This window comes from Pyxicephalus adspersus, chromosome 3 (assembly GCF_032062135.1).
Source record: "Pyxicephalus adspersus chromosome 3, UCB_Pads_2.0, whole genome shotgun sequence".
NCBI classification, from domain to species: Eukaryota; Metazoa; Chordata; class Amphibia; order Anura; family Pyxicephalidae; genus Pyxicephalus; species Pyxicephalus adspersus.
This window is the reverse complement of record NC_092860.1, coordinates 93,994,955-94,013,817: the sequence shown is the minus strand read 5'-3', so window position 1 is coordinate 94,013,817 and position 18,863 is coordinate 93,994,955. Positions and strand designations below refer to the sequence as shown.

Below are 18,863 nucleotides of genomic sequence, written 5' to 3'. Positions count from 1 at the left end.
TTGATACTTTTTATTTTGTAAATTGAAGTACTTGTTATAGTAGTAATATTATTATCAAATTTTAGAAAAATAACATAAAAGTAAACTTTTGGGGTCTTTTTCTGTGAATCTGACATTCTCTCAAACATTTCCCTGATAGAGAATGTTGCTGATCAATGTGTTTCATAACACATAGTATTGGTAGCAAAAGGCTCCTGAACAAGGAATGTCCCAGTGAATGCCAGATTCCCTGCTTTAATAATAGATTCATTGTTTTTTGTTGTTTAAATCAGTGGTCCCCATCCTTTCTGACAGCAGGGCCTGGTGACATAGAATAAAATTTTGCCCCTGCCCGGTGTATGTACAGCTTACACTACTCTGCTATTCTCAGCAGCTCGGCCTCCTGTCAGCACACTAACTGAGAATAGCAGAGTAGTGTAAGAGAGCTGGAGTGCTGTCTGGTGGCAGAGCTGCTGGGAATGGCAGGGAAGTGTAAGAGAGCTGGTGAGCTGTCAGGCGGCAGAGCTGCTGGGAATGGCAGGGAAGTGTAAACTTTACATACATTGCTCTGCTATTCTCAGCAGCTCCTGTGTAAGCAGTGTGAGGAGAGCCGCCCACATTCCCGCTGGTTGCGCTTCTGCCTTTTGTAATTTGCGGCCCCCAACTCACCAGCCACGGACCGGTAAAAAAAAATGTAAAAAATGTAAAACTCGGAAGATGGCAGTGCCTTCTGGTCCCTCCATGCTGAAAAGAAGAAGAAATCTGGGACTGCGTGAGACCAACTCAAGGGACAAGGGGATTTGGGGGTCTTAGAAAGTAAAGGTAAGTGTTTGTTTTTTTAATGACAGTTTTGCTTTAGTGTACCAGATCAGTTTTTCTGGACAGTTTTTTTTTATGTGCTCATAGTTAGCAAAGCAATGCCTGATTCCACCTGCATCTATTATCTAGAACAGTCTCATATAAATGTACCAAAAATGGCAGGATTAAAGCCAAACAAAAAAGCTCAGGTACTTGCAAATTACTTAGCTCTGTTAATTACTTAGCTTAGAGTTGATTTCAATGCAATCTGCAAATACCAACTTCCTGAGGAAAGTCCAGCTTTTTCAAAACTCCTAGTTTGAGAGGCAACTTCAATAACTATTTCTGAAAAAATGGCCTTTTGGGGCACTGGTGTTAGTAAATGTAAATGCAGATAGGTTTGGTTTAAAGCTGTGGTCACACTAGAGTTTTTCAGACTTTGTGGCTGGAATTCTCTCCAGTAAATATTTGTTGAAAAAAAAAATTTCACAGGATCAGAATTTCTTACAAAGGTGAAGCAACAGTCACATTTTCAGTCATGAATTTTTTATGCAATGTGGAAAACGCTCGTACTGATTACTAGGATATAAACTAATTTGTATAAAGCATGTGCACCAATCATAGCTGCTTGAGATGCGTTCTGCCATGCTTTGAGGAAACCTGCGTGATAATAGATACAATACTGCAGATGCAATGCATATATGTAAACTGCATATATGCAGTAGTGATGAACCAATGTAGCCCAGTTTCAAGCAAAAAAAAAAAAAAGAAAGAAAAAAAAAACATGTTTATTAAGAACAGTGTATTTACAAATGTGCTTTTTGCTTTGAGATTCGGTAGTAAGAAACGCCTTATTCATTCTCATGAATGTAAAAAAAAACATGTCTGTAAGAGAAGTATTTTCAGCTGTCACCAAAGTTTCCTTGTCGCAGCACACATTTTGTAAATGACTTCTAAACACAGCAGTGTCCTACAAGTATGTATAGTTGTAAAACTGGAAGATCTCGCATAGGATTTTTAGACCTGACATTATAATGCATATGTAGATGGAGACACAACATTATCATCAATATCAACAACAGCAGTGGAATCATCAATGAAAATATTATTCACATTTTCACTTATCAGGGCTTATCAATTGTGTACATTTCAAATGAAAGTATTAACAAGCGGAAAGACTTCTTGAGATGACCATGTTTCAATGTGTCATGTTCGTGGTGGTCCATGAAGATCATGATAGGAACTGCTCAAGTAAACATATGCAAGATCCTAACAAAGGAAAGACAACGTAAAGACACTTATAAAAAAACATTTTCTAATAAATTATGTTTTCTTACATGACCTTCTAACTAGGGATGAGCGAGAAAAAAAATTCGCTTGCATTATCGCTTGCCGAAATTGTAAGCAAGAATGGCGTGTGTAAATTCGCAGATCGAGCTCGAATTAAAAAAAAAAAGATTGCAGGCTGCGCTAATCAATGAATGCAGCTTTCCTCAGCCAATCAGGGAGCACTAGAGGTTTTTAATGGGGAGACTTGTCCCCATTTAATTTCTAGTGCCGGGGATGGGAAACAGGATTTTCAGGGGTGCAAGAATGATTGCAGCTCTAAGAATCCACTGCGATCCTTTGGCATTAGAGGTTAATTCGATCTTCCAATGGTTTCGCGAAATCGGTTCGCCGACATTTCGCAAAACCATCGGAAATTTTTGTGAGAATTCCAGTGGCATTCTTGCTCATCCCTACTTATAACATAATGCCAAACTGGATGTTCAGCCCTCTGCAGAGTATTAATACCATATTTTACGTAAGCTAAGTCTCCTTTTGCTTTTATAGCCGTATGATCACACTGTAGCATCCTCCAAAAGATTAACACTACTAAACAAAGTATACAAAAATCTCAGAAAAGTTTGTAAATTCATACATATGTCATGTACTTAATATACTCTAATCCACTTTGGAGGGTTTGCAAAACTGTGCATACCAAATTGTGTAACACTAACTATGCCAACAGATGAAGAAAGTGATACAATGACTATAATAAAACTTTCAGGTTGAACCTACTCTAAAAATTTGGTCAAACTATTATTAGTAGCTTAGAACTTACCTTTACGACTGGAAATTTACCATAGTAAATGAATTAACTTTAAATTTTCCCTCTACACTTCATCTTTTCAACTACACCCTTTTTGTGTGCAACTCATCCTAAGCACACATAACAGAGCCTAACTCCTTATTGAGTTAATAGTGTTTATAGTAAAAATAAAGCAAACAAATATTTCCTTTGGTTGGGCATAGTAAGAGTAAAACAACATCTTAGTTATCAATGAAAACTGGTGGGATAAAGCAACAGCTAATATCTTCTATCTTTTGTGATCATTCTAAGAAAGAGTTCTTCTTCCTGGTCGCCTCCCATTAAGAGTAATTTTTTTCTTCTGCAGCTGGAGAAGTCTCACTGTTTCTGATGCATATTTAGTGTACGAGAAGTTAAATTAAGGAAGGAATATTAAAGTTTTTCAAAAAGGTAAAAAAAACATACCCGGAGTTGGCCTTTCAAATTTCCTCCCAATTTCTTTTCTTTATAGGTAAGTATCTCTTAAACTTACAAAGCAACAGAAAATGTATTGGATATGGATGGTCAGGTGATTTTTGTAAACTTGTTTATGCTAAAAAATGTTTTTAAATTAAATGCATGGTGGTAATCAGGAGGTAAATTATTATATTTTTTTACTTGAGAGTTGCAGTATGATTTGATATACAGAAGACAGTTTGGTAAACTTATTTCATCAACTGTTTATCTGTAATAATTTACAATAATTTGTAAACAAGTAGTAGGGAATTTTTTTTGTGATTAATGTTTCGGGGCAGTGAGTAAATTGTATAGCTGGACTTATGCACCTTGACTTAAAGGAAAATAGGAAACAAAGACATCACCTGCATTCAAACACACATGAAGAGCAATTGGCATTGTAACATTTCCAAGCAGCTAACATCAGAGTGTTTGCCATGGTACTACTGCCCCTAACATCTACTAGCCAATAGGAATGCTTACCACTATTTACATCAGCATTTACATTGGTTCACAGCTAACCGTTTTGTGAATGATATAAAACTTTAGTCAGACTTGTAGCAAAGTGAGTACAATTCTAATAGTTTGGGTGAAAAGGGTATTAAACTGTAGTTGCTAGTATCTGTTAGGATTATGTGGGCCATATGTATAGAATTTACATCCTGTAATTATGATTTAGCCCGGAGCTCCACTTTAAAATGACAGCTGAAAAAAAAGCAAAACTTTAAAATTGCAAAATGGTTGGTGAGTTAAAGGAGTCGGGGAAGCAAGTCGTACACACTGGTATTACTTTACTTTCATCTGGTAAAATCTTTTTTAGATTATTTCCAAACCCTCTCAAAAAAAGTTATTTATGTTTTATTGCTAATGTGCAGTCATAAGTTTTTGAAACCTGAACAGTACTGAGCTGTACTTACTTCATATGGATGTTCTTCATTATGTTTATCTTCATTCTTAAAAGCAAAAAAAAAAAAAAGGTAAGGTAAAAAAGTAGGGTATTGCTTTTTTTAAAAAGTATGTACAGTATCTAGTGTTATAATGTGTAATGTGCTGATCAATGTATTTATTTATGTTGTGATCTTTAGAAAGGCAACAGATGATAAGAAATTATGACATTTTATTAATATATTTATATATATTATGCTTTTTTTGCAAACTCTAGGTTGGTTTTCATGTCCTCCTGGAACTTAATCCGATCTCCTCCCAGGATCTCTGGAGCTCAGTCATAGCATTGTGACCATCAGGTTCTTGGTCGCTTCTCTTACTTTTATGGAGAGGTGTGAGCCTTCCCATAGCTTGCTAAACCAACATAATATACTACAGGTGGAATCCAATCAAGGTTCAGTAAAATCTTAGCAGCAAGATTACTTTTTGGAAAATGTACTAAATTGTCTAAAATTTTGTTTTCACTTTGTCATCGTGGGTTACTGAATGAAGATTACTGGGAAAAAATAATTCAAATGATTGTAGCATCAGGCATAAAAAATTTTTAAAAAATGAAAGAAAGGTAGTCGAAATACTTTCTCAAGCCATTGTATATAAATGCAGTGGATAAAAAAGTGTACACACCTCGGCCAAAATGCCAGGTTTTGTGATGTAAAAAACGAGACAACAATAAATAATTTCAAAACTTTTCCCCATCATTAATGTTACCTATAATCTGTACAATTCAATTAAAAAACAAACAAGTCTCTTAGGGTAACAAATATAACAAATAAATAATACATGATAAGCTGGTTGCATTAGTGTGCACACCCTCAAACTAATAATTTTTTGAATAAACTTTTATATCACAAAAACCTGGCATTTTAACAGGCATGAGTACACTTTTTATATCCATTGAAAAATATTATATTAGACTTACTAGATAGGATAAGCACATAGTTAAGACTGTGTATGTGTCACTGGTGTGGCTATGGACGTATAACATGCTATAGGAGACTGGACATGTTACAGTACAATAAATGAAAACAACACTGTTGCAGCCCCTTTACAAATAGACATCACTGCTAAAGGGTGCTAGGAGCCAAGGTCCACGTGGTACATAAAACTTTCTATAACTTTTAGTTCTCAAATCTTTTATTCTCTTCTTTAGTTACAAAAAAATAATAATATAAACAATAATAGTTCTCACTTGGTGTACATTTATACATATAAAATAAATATTTATTATGAATAAATATATTTATAATAAATATATTATTATAAATAAATATCCACAAAAGAATGATAAGCACGTCAGATATCCAACACTTGACAACGGCTTTTTGTTTTTCTTATTTTAACTGAATAAACAATTTTGTACAATTGTTATTGTGTAATGAATTTTGCTTGTTAAAGAAAATTAGGATTTAAAATTCTTAACACTAAGTGGCTGATGAAAGTGTATAAAGATATGTACAACAACCAATTTGTTGGTTCTTGCATTGTAGGTCAGGAGCCTGTTCAGTAACATAATAGTGCAAACAAGTTTACTAGATTGTAGTTTAGTCTGAAGGAAGATTTAGGACCTAAATATTCTGTTTAACAGGGGTAACTGTATTGCAGGACTAACAAAACAGTATCACAAAATTGTGGCAGGTAGAACAAGTGCTTTTATTTTTTAACTGGCACCTATTGTAAAGGTTACATGCTAGTATTTCTGGGGTTACATTTAGATTTTACATAAATGTTCTTCCTTACTTGTGTATGCACTTGTGTATTCCTTTCCTAAATGTATGCATTATGTACATTTTAATTGTACATTTTTAATTTTTGTTATTGTGGAACATAATATATATTAGGCAATTTAATCTGAGCAGACAACACATTATATGGGAGAAATGCAAGAACATTGCACAGGAAGATCTGTTACAAAAAAAATACAGATTTCTTAAAAAAACAAAATTACCTGGTAAACAGGAGGATGAGGTGGAATAGATGGCAATCTTCTGCCTTCATTGTGGTGTAGCTTAGGACATTTCTCTATGAAGCAGAAGCACAATACAGCTATTTATTTCATGTAATGTTTTGTGACTACTTTCAATCTTTTTGTAGTAGGGTGTTGTACCATGTTACCCATTAATCAATGCAAAGTTTGGAGCTATGTGCCTTTTGGCCAATTTCCCCTTTTTGTTCCCTTTTTTTTTTTAATACTTGAGAAAAAAATCTTAATATTTTGTCATGCAAAGCTTGCACAGTTTAAAGCTAAAATCTGAACTACTGTGGACCAAGGTCCTTTCCAACATTAAGAAAGTAACAAAACTACAGTTGGTAATGGAACCTCTTCTATGTGTGTTTGGGAACTGGGATGTGCAGGTATGTAAACTAGCTAGGGGGAAAAAAAAACTGGAAATCCTTGTGTTTACTGGCCGCCCATAGGGGAATAATGCTACAGTGGATTCACGCAGATCCACCTCGGTTGAAACTGATAGAATCCTCAATGGATATGTTATACCGGGATTTGTTAGAGGTGGGAGACGCAGATGACAAAGCTGTGACAAAATGTTTTGATAAATGGTATGCTTATATGGAATATTCCCTGGAGCCAGGTGAATTGTGCCAAGTCTTGCACCGGTATCGCTATTCCACGTGGTGCAATTTACATTTCCCATAAGATCGGGACCCCCTATGGGTAGTGTGGTAAGCCATTAAATTGGATCCACTTTATGCCTCGAGTGACAAGACACACCATGACATAGAGATGACATGGAAATAGAAAAAAAGAAATAAGGTGCTAATTTACCGGAACAGAAAAGTTTCTCTTCCTCCCTCCCCCACCCCCTACCCCGAGTTTTGGTTGTTTTTATTTTGGTTCAGTGGTTTGTGAACCTATGTTCCCCTTTTTTTATTTAATTTCATGTATTGTTTGGCACAAGGAAAATCTTGGAAAATGGAGGACACAGTCGGACATGACGTGATTTTGCTAGTATGTTTAATTCTCACACAAGGAAAGGGCACAAATGATGTTATACCAATGTAATATGTCGAACTGCTGATACTTGTTATGATTTTTGTATATTGCTGATGTTTTCTACTGCCCGATCTTTGTAACACTAACCTTGAGCCTGTTATTGTTTGTTTTCTCTTACTCTGGCTTTGTACTGTTCTGATGATATCTTGGTTATAACTTTGTACATTGTCCTTTCTGTGTCTATAAATCAAGTTAAAAAAAAAAAAGTTAAAATCTGGAAAATTAAAAAAAAACTACTCTTGTATCCTTGTTTTCTTTTGGTGCATAGGGTGCAATTAAAAATTCACTTTTTTTTACCTTTTTCTCTCCTCTGGATTTCAGACATTTTTTTCCCGCTCAATGCTCAGGATGGGCCCTTGGCATCCTTACCTACAATGCAAGACTGTACGTTCAGCATTGTACGTGATGATGTCGGAGGCCAGTAATCGATGGATAGGTCTCCAAAGAAGTGTCTTTAGGGGACCAGCCTCAAAAAAGTAGAAACCCAATTGGACATGGGGTAGAGTAAAGGTGCTTTGTAATGGAACCCTAACAAAGACGAACATTTAGCCCTCACAGTGCAGGGGAAGACCCACTGCAAAGGTAGTTTTTTATTTTCCCCAGAATTTTACTTTATTAACTCATGTATACCAAAATGTATATATAGATTATAACTTCAAATCCAAACTGTCTGTTGTAATGCTCCTTTAAATATTCCTAAGTGTTTAGCCATTCATGTAAGCAAATAGCTGGTCAGTCAGCTGGATTGGCTGAACAAAGGTAAACTAATTAGGGCTCGACCCCCCTGGACAGAACCCTGTCAGTGTGTTTAGCAGGGGCAGCAAGGGATAGCTGCCCCATGGGTACCCCCTTGCTTGATTCCCTGGACACAATGGGAGGGTCTCTTCCCAGTTGGACAGCAGGGACAGCTAGCACTGAATGGATCTTTGTGGGATCATATTTGGACACAAGGAGGACCTTTTATGAAGGGTGGGCACAAATGTTTTATGCCCCCATCCTATTCCTATTCAGGAAGGTCCCAAATCTTTGAAAAGATCGGGTTTTACAGCATAGTTAAATTTAAATAAGAAAAAAGTTTAGCAGGCAAGATCCTTATTGCAGAATGGACATGTGATGAGTCTTCTGTTAAGCATTTTTGCAAACAGTTGAGCAGCTAGCCTAAGCCATGACTTGTCTAAACTAAAAATATAATTTTTAGATGCTTGTGATTTGAAAAGTGATTATTATCTTATCATATACTGACTTTTATGCATCATATAAACTTAACATTATTCTTAACATTCAGCAAGATACACCACCTTTCACTATAGGCCTGTGTATGTTGTGCCACACTTTAGCATAATTCCAAACATTCTGACATCATTTACCAAAATAGGTAGGCAATGGATTTTTTTTATAGATGTCCATATATCAGGTCAAGAGGAGGAAGCAGGGTCAGAGAAATGGCTGTTCAGCCATTCTGCTATTAGTATATATGTAAATTCCCCTTCTCTTATGACCATTTTTAAAAATATAAGTCAATGCTTACCCAGAGTTGGCTTTTGAATGTCCAATACTGGTGCTTGTACTGGTTTGCGATATTTTTTAAAGTAAACTATCGTAGCGGCCAAAACCAGAAATACTGCAGTTGCTGATCCAACCAAAACACCTATCAAAACTTTATTGTCAGTGGCTGTAAAAAAGAAAAAAAAACAAAATAAAACGATTTAGACTATTTCAACTTGGAGTGGATAACTGATCAACCATGTTAATAACTATCAGCTGTATAATTATAATAAATAATTAGGCATGTAATGCAATTTTGCTAACAAATTATCATGACAGTACATTTTTAGTGATTAAATGAGTTGTCCTTACACTGATGTGTGAAAAAAGTTAGAACAAGACTACAGTGTAACATGGAACATATAGGGAACATCTAGGCCTTCTGGAACAATCTATTGTGTATGTATCAATCAATAAATAGGGGTAAATAGGGGTTGCAAATAGGGGTTGCAAATGACAAACAAATACAGACAGTGACACAGGAGGAGAGGAGGACCCGGCCCCGAAAAGCTTACAATTTAGGAGGTGGGGGAAGTAACACACAATAGGATGGGAGATATGTAGTGGTGGGAAATAGTGAGGGTTTCAAAAGACAGAAGAAGACAGGTAGGTTAGATCGAAAAAATGGGTTTTTAATGCTCTTTTAAATAAGCAGAAAGTAGGAGCAAGAGGAATAGGATGAGGAAGACCATTCCAGAGAGTTGGGGCAGCTCTAGAAAAGTCCTGGAGCCATGCGTGTGATGAGGTTATGAGTGAGGAAGTAATCAGTAGGTTTCTGGGAGCGCAAAGAGAGCAGCTAAGGGTGTATTTTTTTATCAGGTCAGAAAGGTAAGTGGGACAGGAACCGTGTAGGGATTTGAAGGCAAAGCACAGGGGCTTGAATTTAATTCTAAGGAAAAATGGAGGCCAATTTAGAGAACTACAAAGATGCAGCAGAAGATGAGCGATGAGAAGGATGAATGAGTCTGGCTGCAGCATTTAGATTGTAGAGGAGAGAGTCAGGTTAGTAGAATACCAGAGAGGAGGATGTTACTGTAGTCCAGACAAAAGAAAATAGGAGCGTGTACAAGGAATTTAGTGGTCTCTGGGGACAGGTAGGCGCAGGTTTTGGAGATGTTGCACAGGGGAAAGTGACAGGACCTGGAAATGTTCCTAATATGGGAGATTTGAAATGTGATGGGGGGGAGATAATGAGTTTGGTTTTATCCAGGTTGAGTTTCAGAAATCTGTCCGACATCCATGATGAGATTGATGAGCATGAAATCTTATCCAGAACTGAGGGAGACAAGTCAGGAGTGGAAAGATAGATTTTAGTGTCATCTGCATACAGATAGTACTGTAAACCAAAGGACGAAATGCCACTACCGAGAGAGGAGATGCACAGAGAAAAGAGAACCGGTCCAAGGACCAACTGTTGGGGGACACCAACAGGGAGGAGAGTGGGAGAAGAGGAATTACCATTGAAAGATACTTGAATGAAGCGGTCAGACAGGTAGGAAGCAAACCAAGCAAGAGCAGTGTCACTGATACCAATGGAGCGCACGATTTGGATTAGAATGGGGTGACCAACAGTGTCAAAAGTAGAGGAATTATCAAGGAGAAGGAGCTGGGAAAAGTTGCCTTGAGACTTAGCTCTGATAAGGTCATTGGCCACTTTCGTAAGGGCTATTTTGGTGGATTGGGTAGCTTGAAAGCCAGACTGGATAGGGTCATAGAGAGAGTTGGTGCTCAGGTAATCGGCAAGTCGTTTGCAGACAAGGTGCTCAAGAAGTTTGGAAACATATGGGAGAAGGGAGATTGGACAATAGCTAGAGGGTAGGGAGAATAATGGCATGTTTGAAAGTGGATGGGTGGATACCAGTAGAAAGGGAGAGGTTGAATAGTTCGGATATGGCAGGGGCCAGAATGGAGGAATGGGCACAAGTGGATCAGAGGGAATAGGGTTAAGCGGTCAGGTAGTAGATGGGGATGATGAGAGAAGAGATTTCATCCAGAGTAACAGGGCTGAGGAAGGCCACTGATGATTTACAGGTTGAAGGGGTGGCAATGGTTGGAGTGGCCCACTGAGCAGAGACATCATGTCTGATTTTGTCTAATTTATGTCCAAAGTAGGTGGCTACGTCTTCGTCAGTTAAGGTAGTTGTGGGGGAGCAGGAGAAAGGTTTAGGAGGAAGTCAATTGTTGAGAAGAGGCTGTGTGGTTTCAAAGCTTGAGAGGTAATGACAGCCGAGAAATAGTTTTACTTGGTGGCAGTGAGTTCAATGTTGTACTCTTGCTTTGTCGTCCTTGAAATTAGCGCTGGGGCCAAAGTTCCTCTACTTGCGCTTAGCTGCACAAACAGTCTTTTGTAGATGTTTGGTGTGATTGTTGTGCCAGGGTAGGGTTAGCAGGACAGGGGTAGTGGAAGGTGGCAGAGGCAACATTATTCAGTGCCAAAGAAAGATTGTGGTTGAACTGAGTGGCAGCCTTATCTGGAGATGTGATTTTAGGGTGGGGGTTAAGGTCGTAGGCAGTTTGAGAATAGGTTGTGGTCAAGGTTACGCATATCTCTCTGCCAATGACAAGGTCTGGGATATGGCAAAGGGGGGCAAGAGTTAGATAGGTTGAAGGTGATAAGGTTGTGATCTGAAAGACAAAGTTGTCAAGGTGGGTGAGATTGCAGAGTTTGGAAAGTACCAGGTCTAAAGTGTGTGGGGGCTTTTAAGTTATGTGAGAGTCCAAAGGAGGAGGTAATGGAGAGCAGTTTGGCAGTGGACTTTAAAAGAGATGATAATGTGAAAGGGTGGGGTAGGAAAGACTCTGTATTTACAGGTAGGGGAGACAATGAGACCCACACCACTTGTTGCCAGGTCTAGGGGTATGTGTGAAGTGTTGTTTCTTTAGAGTAACAGTAGACATATTTGACATAACCTAAAGACAGCATTTCTGGTGGAAATGTTATAGTGTGGGTTTTTTTGGGGGTCTGAGCAGCTTGCATTCATCAATTGAGTCAACTCTGAATTCTGCATCATATTAAATGGGCTTGACAAGAGAAAAAAGAAACAATAGGCGGAAAATGTGATGCATGTTTATGGTGGGACTCTAATAATACATTGTGTTTTTTACAGTACCAACAATAGGAAATTAGTTTGTAAATGGACTTTACATCAGAGTGCAACTTTTTAAATGATTGTTTAATGGTTAGCTTGGGAAGTACACATGCCTCTTTCACCACCACCAACAGCAGGGGCAGTTGCTGGAATCAGCTTGTTTATGACCCACAACCTTGTATTGTGATTGACAAGAATTTGAAGCCAACAGTTTAAAGATTTAAGGTAAAACAGAAGTATACACAACACAATAATGAACTGAAAGACATTAGCAAATCCATCAAACAATGGTTCAAAAGTTAGAAATATAGGGTTATGGATAGAAACTCAAAAACATACGGTAACTGAAAGAATATTGCATTGAGAAGTAGTCATAACCCCACTTTGATCAGTGTCAGACACCAGTAAGAAGGTTTGCAAAATGCTTACAAAAAGTGATTTTGCTAAAGGAGACAATATCAGCTTATGGGAGCGGTGGGTATACTTACTTTTCCCCCCACAGTAAGACATTACCCCTAATATTATCTTTGTTGAAAAATTGTGTTTTTAATTTTAGGTATACCAGCTTTATATTTAGACACACATGAAACACAAGTTAAAGCCCCTTTTAAATGTCTGTAGTAATATTAGATATAACAATACCTATTTAAATATGTTAGTATAAATATTACATATAAGATAAAATGGTATGTCTGTACTTTTTCATATGATTGTACTTGTCCCTAAAAGCAATGACATCCTCCAACAAAATGCCTCCTGCGATTGGTTAACTTCATGGTCAGGTTTTTCCTATTGAAACCTTTCATTGTTTCTGAATTAGGAAAGTTAAGCAAAATATTAAAACAGCTCTAAAAGCAACAAAGACAGGAAAACATAGATTATTATGTGAAAACCTGGGTGATCCAGCAAACCTAGAATGAATTTTTTAAAAATCATTTGCTATTAGTTAGCAAATGTTTTCAGTTCTGGACCTGATCCATTCCACTCTCATGGATAGTGGAGGTGGGATTTCACTGGGAACAGACCAATGATCGAGGTGGGTTCTTTTTGGTTGAAGAGTTGTGTTAATGCATTAGGGGCAGAATCTCACTGTTAAAGTGAGCTCTGTTCACTTAAAATTAAAACTTGAAGAATCCTTTGATAAATGTGGCGCTTATGGCTGTATAGGAAAGGATAGGATATACTGTAGGATAGACTACTTTTAGGGTTTTCATTGTGGATTCTGACACCTGTTTACAACAATTGCAACCTGAAATATACCTTCTGTTCCCACACCATACACATAGTAAAATTCCTTCCTGTATTACTTGGATTTTCCAGCCTTTCGTACTCCACCCATCAATTATTCTATAAAATGACATACAGATGAATAAGGCTGGACACATGTAAATCTCTAATTGCGTAATAACTGACATGATATGCAGAGAGCTGTGTTACTTCTGTTGTAATGTGATGGGACATTGTGATGTTATAATTCAAAAAGAGCACACTAAGCCCTGAACCTGAATGTATAGGACTGCCTGTCAGCAGTCACCTGCCTCTGTGTGCACAGGGGCCGCAACCTGGCAGTTGCCCGCAATGCAACACCCTCACCTCTAGAGGCTCTGGTGAAGACCGGGCAGCTTCTTAGACTCTGGGCCCTGTGCACGTCTCTGCCAACAGAGCTGGTGACACAGAGGGTCCACTATCCTGTCCTGCAGTTTTGTGACAACATCTACTGCTAACCGGAACAACAACATGATTAATAATTAGAATGTCAGGTAGCCAAAGGGGGAAATGTGCTTACTACTACATTTTAAGTTACCTACATCTCCCCATTCCACAGAAAATGGGGTTCAAACAAAGGCAAGTGGCCAGTTATGTCTGACAGACTAGCATGGTACAATTGTTATAATTTTTTTTTATCTTGTGGTGTTAGCCACAACAGTCCCTCGATTTTACCTAACTTTTTTATGTCTTACACCTCCCCGTTCCAGAGAAATTAGTTTTCAAGTAAAGGAAATCAACAGTTGATTCACAGTGTTCACCAGTGCTTAGCCCTGGTTTAAAGAGGTTCCACTTGCTCTCTTAAAAAAAAATTGTTTATATTTCAGGTTCTGAATTGTAGTCCTTATGCTTTGTGTACATAATTATTTGGAGCGTGTGAAGCAATAAGCTAAAAACATGCAAGAACATAGGCCACAGTGGGAGTGCTACGGCTATGTTTTGTCCTCAAAGACCTCTTCCTAAATCACTGCATTTGATCACTTTTTTTATCTTTCTGTCCTTCATTCTACCTTTTTAGCATCTTTGTGTGACAATAACCTGAATGAATACAAATTTAGTATGCAAATAGGGGCTTCTCTACAATGTGTGTTGACATAGAATTTGTGTCTCCGTGATGTAGGAGAAGCCAGGTGGTAGCAAATGAGAAAGACATCTTGAATGCAATATGGGTTTGTAAGCAAAAAAAAAACTTCCAAAAACAAAGAAGAGCACAAATGGGTTTGTCATAAACTCCATAAAGTATGTGGATATCTGTGTATAAAGAATTAGTTTTTGTTTTCACACCTTTACATTATACACACTTTATATCTTGCAAAATATTACTCACGTTCTATAAAACTTACCTTTGGGTTCGGAAGCAGTGGAATTTATATGTGGAGCAGGGCTGACTGGTTGAACTTGCGTAACAGGATAAGGTGTCTCAGTAACTCCTTGGGACAAATTAATAATGTTACAATTACAATAGTATTCTAAATAATCTTGCAGAGGTCAACGCATTTTAGATCTGCAAGGGCAATCTGTACTGCTAGGAAACTCCAAAGAAGTGTTTCTCAACCAGGGTTCCTCCAGATGTTCCTTGAGCAACTTTTGCCTCCTAGGTCAGTTACCACCAACACAAATGATCTTTTTTGGCTATCTATAAGAGTGGCGTTCTGTCCAGCAATGTAAAGGAATTTGTTTCATGACTACCACACCAATGTACTGTGAGCTGTGGATACTTTTATTATTCTCAGGGTTTCCTAAGACTGAACAATTACTTCAAGAGTCCCCCCATATCCCCAAACATATAAGAAAGGCTGTCCTAGTGGTCTTTTCTGTGATTATGTGGTCTGTTACTGATAGATTACTAGAACAGACTTCTCTTTCCCTACTTCCCTTCCACTGGTAATTTGCAGGTGGGGTAAAGTGGATAGTAAAAGAGGAAAGGTTCCAGTGAGCAGTGACAATCCCTATTTCCAGCAACATGTAGGTCTCACTGTTAGCAAAACTTGAGTGGAACTCACAAAGCATCCTGTGTAGTCTAGGTCCTGTATGCATTTGTGTGGGAACTGATACTGTTGCAAGTAACTTTTACTGAATAATGTCTTTAGCCTCTGTTAAATAATCAATTAATTTACAAGAGTGTTTTGAATGATACAATGTGTTAAAATATATCTACATACATGATGTCCTTTTACTATTATTGTGGGAAGGCTGTAATATTTTGCAACAAAGCGGTTCCAGTTAACACAGTGTTCTTTCATATAGTTTGGGTGTGACTGGCACAGATAACCTCACAGCTTGGAGCATTGCTATTCTTTTTCCTTTCTTGTTTAGGTGCCTGTCTCTGGAAGCTTCACTGGTTACGCAAATGTTGTTCTCAATGCTAAAACACATGCAGAAAAGCAGCGGTAGCTTCTAACTCCTACGTAAATGCCTTTATTAGTCTTGCACAGTTGTATAGCTTTTCTCTTCTGTTCAAAAATTGCTTACTCTGATAGAGCCCTGGTTGAAGGGACTTTCGGAATCTTCTAGTTATTTACTCCCCAGCTATACTTTTCCTGGTTTTCCCCTAGACATTAAATATATGGGTGCTACCTAGGGCAATCTAAATGAAAAAGCAGTGTGCTTAAGAAATCTCACTCCTCCATGAAATTTTATGAAGGCCTTCAATTTCTACCTCAATGGGTGCAGTGTGAATCTCGGGAGCCTTGCTTTACCAGTAACTCTGCAAAGTGTATTGGGCTGCTTGGTGCTACTTGTAAAAGGCTGCATAATACAGTATAGCATTTATAGTTCATGCATGAGCTCTAGATTGCATAAGTATTTTTTTTTAAATGCCTTTTTTTAATTTAAGCACCCACTTTGCTTCATGTCCTTTGGGGACGTGCCCATATACGTTCTATGTACACTAGATACCTTAAACATTTTCCCTAGCCTAGACAGTGTGTGTATCTATATTCCTTCCCACATTGTATACAAGGTTATCTGTTGTCTTCTCTATCACACTCTCTATGATAACTGTGGAAGGAGTTGGCTTTAGGTATGATAACTTCAAACTGATGCACCTTGTGCAATGTCAGTAGCACTACTCAGTAAACAGTAAAGAGTGATCATAAAGATTCAGTTCTGTAATGTAAAGTGAGATAACACAGATGGCGTTTTAGGTAGCTTGAAACATACTTGAAATAGTATGAATGTATATATATATATATATATATATATATATATATATAAATATTTTTTTCACTTCATTTTTGAATATATTGCTAAAAAAACTGTTATTTGTAGACTTCTGTTAAAGCATTATCTTTATGATGTGGACCTTCAATCCCCTTTGTTAAATTAAAATCTTATTAGTGGATTGTGAATCATTGTTTTAGGCCTTCCTACTAACCATTAATACAACAGACACAATTAATTACATATAATGTATGTTAACTGTTTTAGTTGTACAGCTCTTTTTGTGATTTACACATCTTTCTTACTGCTCAGTCTAATAGGTGACACAATTAAGCATCTTTGATCTAGGAATCAGAGTGATTTTTTTTGCAATCATATAAGAATGACAAAAATTACAAATCCTTTTGGTGGTAAAGCAGTAAAAATGAATATATATACTATGTAATTAGATGTTTAAATAGATTTTAAACACACCTTTACCCTTAATCGTAACTGTAAACCTAGCCCTTAACCTGAAACCTAACCCATAAAATAAAATTACCATTACCTGAACACGACCTTTAACACTTACCCTTAAGCTGCGTACACACTTGCAATTTTTGTCGTTGGAAAGGATCTTTCACGATCCTTTCCAACGACAAGGGAGTGCACGATGCATGAACGGTGCATCGTCCGTGGATCCGGCAGGTCGGTCGTCCGGACGATGGACGACACCGACTGTACACACGGCAGATAAAAATCTGACGTGTGTACGTAGCTTAACGCTAAAGAAATTGTTTGGAAATGCCAGAAAAAGCCCAGCAAATACTGCCTGTTATTGCTCCTCGTAACTTGGAGGTTGCCTGAATTTTTTTTTCTGAATTGGAAAGTTTACGGTAGAGTTATAGCCCAAATCTGATTTTTATTGCTGTCTCTGCCCCTGCAGGAAATATTTACCTTTTCTGTTTGACTAGTGTAAGTGAAGTAGAAATAAAATCCAAAATTCCCGACTTGTCATCAGAATAAAAAGTGAGAAAAAATATTCAAATTGGCACACCAGTTTCAGTGTCGTCTGTCTAAAAAGAATTACCCCCACTTTGTCGATATTTCTTCTACTTTTTTTTGCATCTGCAACATATGCACAGTGGAGTTGGGTTTTAAGTAGAAATATATGCTCTATTACCGTGTTTCCCCGATGATAAGGCAGGGCCATCAAATAAGACAGCCCCCCCTTTTTAGGCACATGAACAATAACTGTGTACTGTAGTCTTCTTCATGGGTAAATAAGGCATCCCCCTGAAAATAAGCCCTAGAGCATATTTTGGCCTTCCAAAAAAATAAGACAGTGTCTTATCATCGGGGAAACAGGGTAGAAAAAGCTTGCAGTCAACTTTGTTTTCAATTTTTACTTATTAGACCTACAGAAATGCACATTCAACTAAAATCAAGTCAAAAGAAAGACCAGGAAAAGGTCAACTGCAAGTAAAATGCACCTCTAAGAGTGTTGAATGATCTCAGAACTGTCTAAAACGGATGTCAAACTCATGCCATCAACATAATCCTTAAGCCTGTCTTAACAGGTCTTTAAACATTATAGATCAACAAAAGCAAAAAGATACTTTCCAACCTCTTGAAATATATATAGTGTTCTAATTCCACTCATCATCCTCCTTAAACACCTTTCCCCATAGTTCTCTCATTTGGCCTGATTTTTTAAAGCTCTCCAAGGCTGGAGAGGATACACTTTCACCAGTAAAGCTGGGTGATCCAACAAACATGAATTGGATCTGGTCCAGGAATGAAAACAATTGCTAGAAAATAGCAAATTATTTTAGGAAATGTATTCTAGGTTTGCTGGATCACCCATCTTCACTGATGAAAGTGTATCCTCTCCAGCCTTGAAGAGGTTTAATAAATCAGGCCCATTGTATTTAAAACTTTCCAGACAGAATAAGTAAAACTTGAAGGCTTGACTGTGCCCCCTTACCTTACTGCCCTAGCCTATAAATGCTAGTTTTACATTTAATTATCTTTGACCTTCATAGGAGTTTAATGGCACCCGTTCTGTAGGCAACTGTCTAACGCAGAAGTGTCCAACTCCACTCTTTTGAGGTCAGCATCCACACAGACATCAGTAAATTTAGTAAGAATTGCACATTGATTGCACTTGAACCCATATTATTGGACTGCTTCTCTTGGACTTCAGTTTGCCACATTGTTTATTGTATGCATATGGTTCCCTATTATCTGGAATAATGTATTACTCACCCTGCTCTCTCTTTGTTGGCACTACTCCCTGTCCTCCTCAGTCTGACAACTCATTGTCTCTCTGCTCCTTCACTCTCATTATTTCTCTGTCTGTCCTCCTGTACCTTTTTATTTTACTGTTACTCCCTGGTGACATCTCACCCAACCCTGGTCCCCCACACAGCATCCCCCTTCCATATACTCTCAGCAAGACCTTCCCTTCCCCTAACCTCATCCCCATTCACCCTACCCATAAGTCCTTACCCCCTCTCTCTGGCAG

The 18,863-nt window shown here is 37.7% G+C and overlaps 1 protein-coding gene across 1 annotated transcript in view; it reads right to left on the bottom strand.

Annotated features, from left to right (window-relative positions):
- Positions 1 to 1,585: 1,585 nt before the first annotated feature.
- LOC140327771 (uncharacterized) overlaps positions 1,586 to 18,863 on the bottom strand; it is a 21,271-nt gene continuing 3,993 nt past the window's right edge. The window contains exons 2-6 of the mRNA XM_072407113.1: positions 14,539 to 14,625; positions 8,824 to 8,967; positions 6,234 to 6,307; positions 4,261 to 4,296; positions 1,586 to 2,046 (exon numbers count right to left, since the gene is read on the bottom strand). Of these exons, the coding sequence (XP_072263214.1) occupies positions 1,984 to 2,046; positions 4,261 to 4,296; positions 6,234 to 6,307; positions 8,824 to 8,967; positions 14,539 to 14,625 (404 nt within the window). The 3' untranslated portion in view covers positions 1,586 to 1,983. The remainder of the gene's footprint in view (positions 2,047 to 4,260; positions 4,297 to 6,233; positions 6,308 to 8,823; positions 8,968 to 14,538; positions 14,626 to 18,863) is intronic.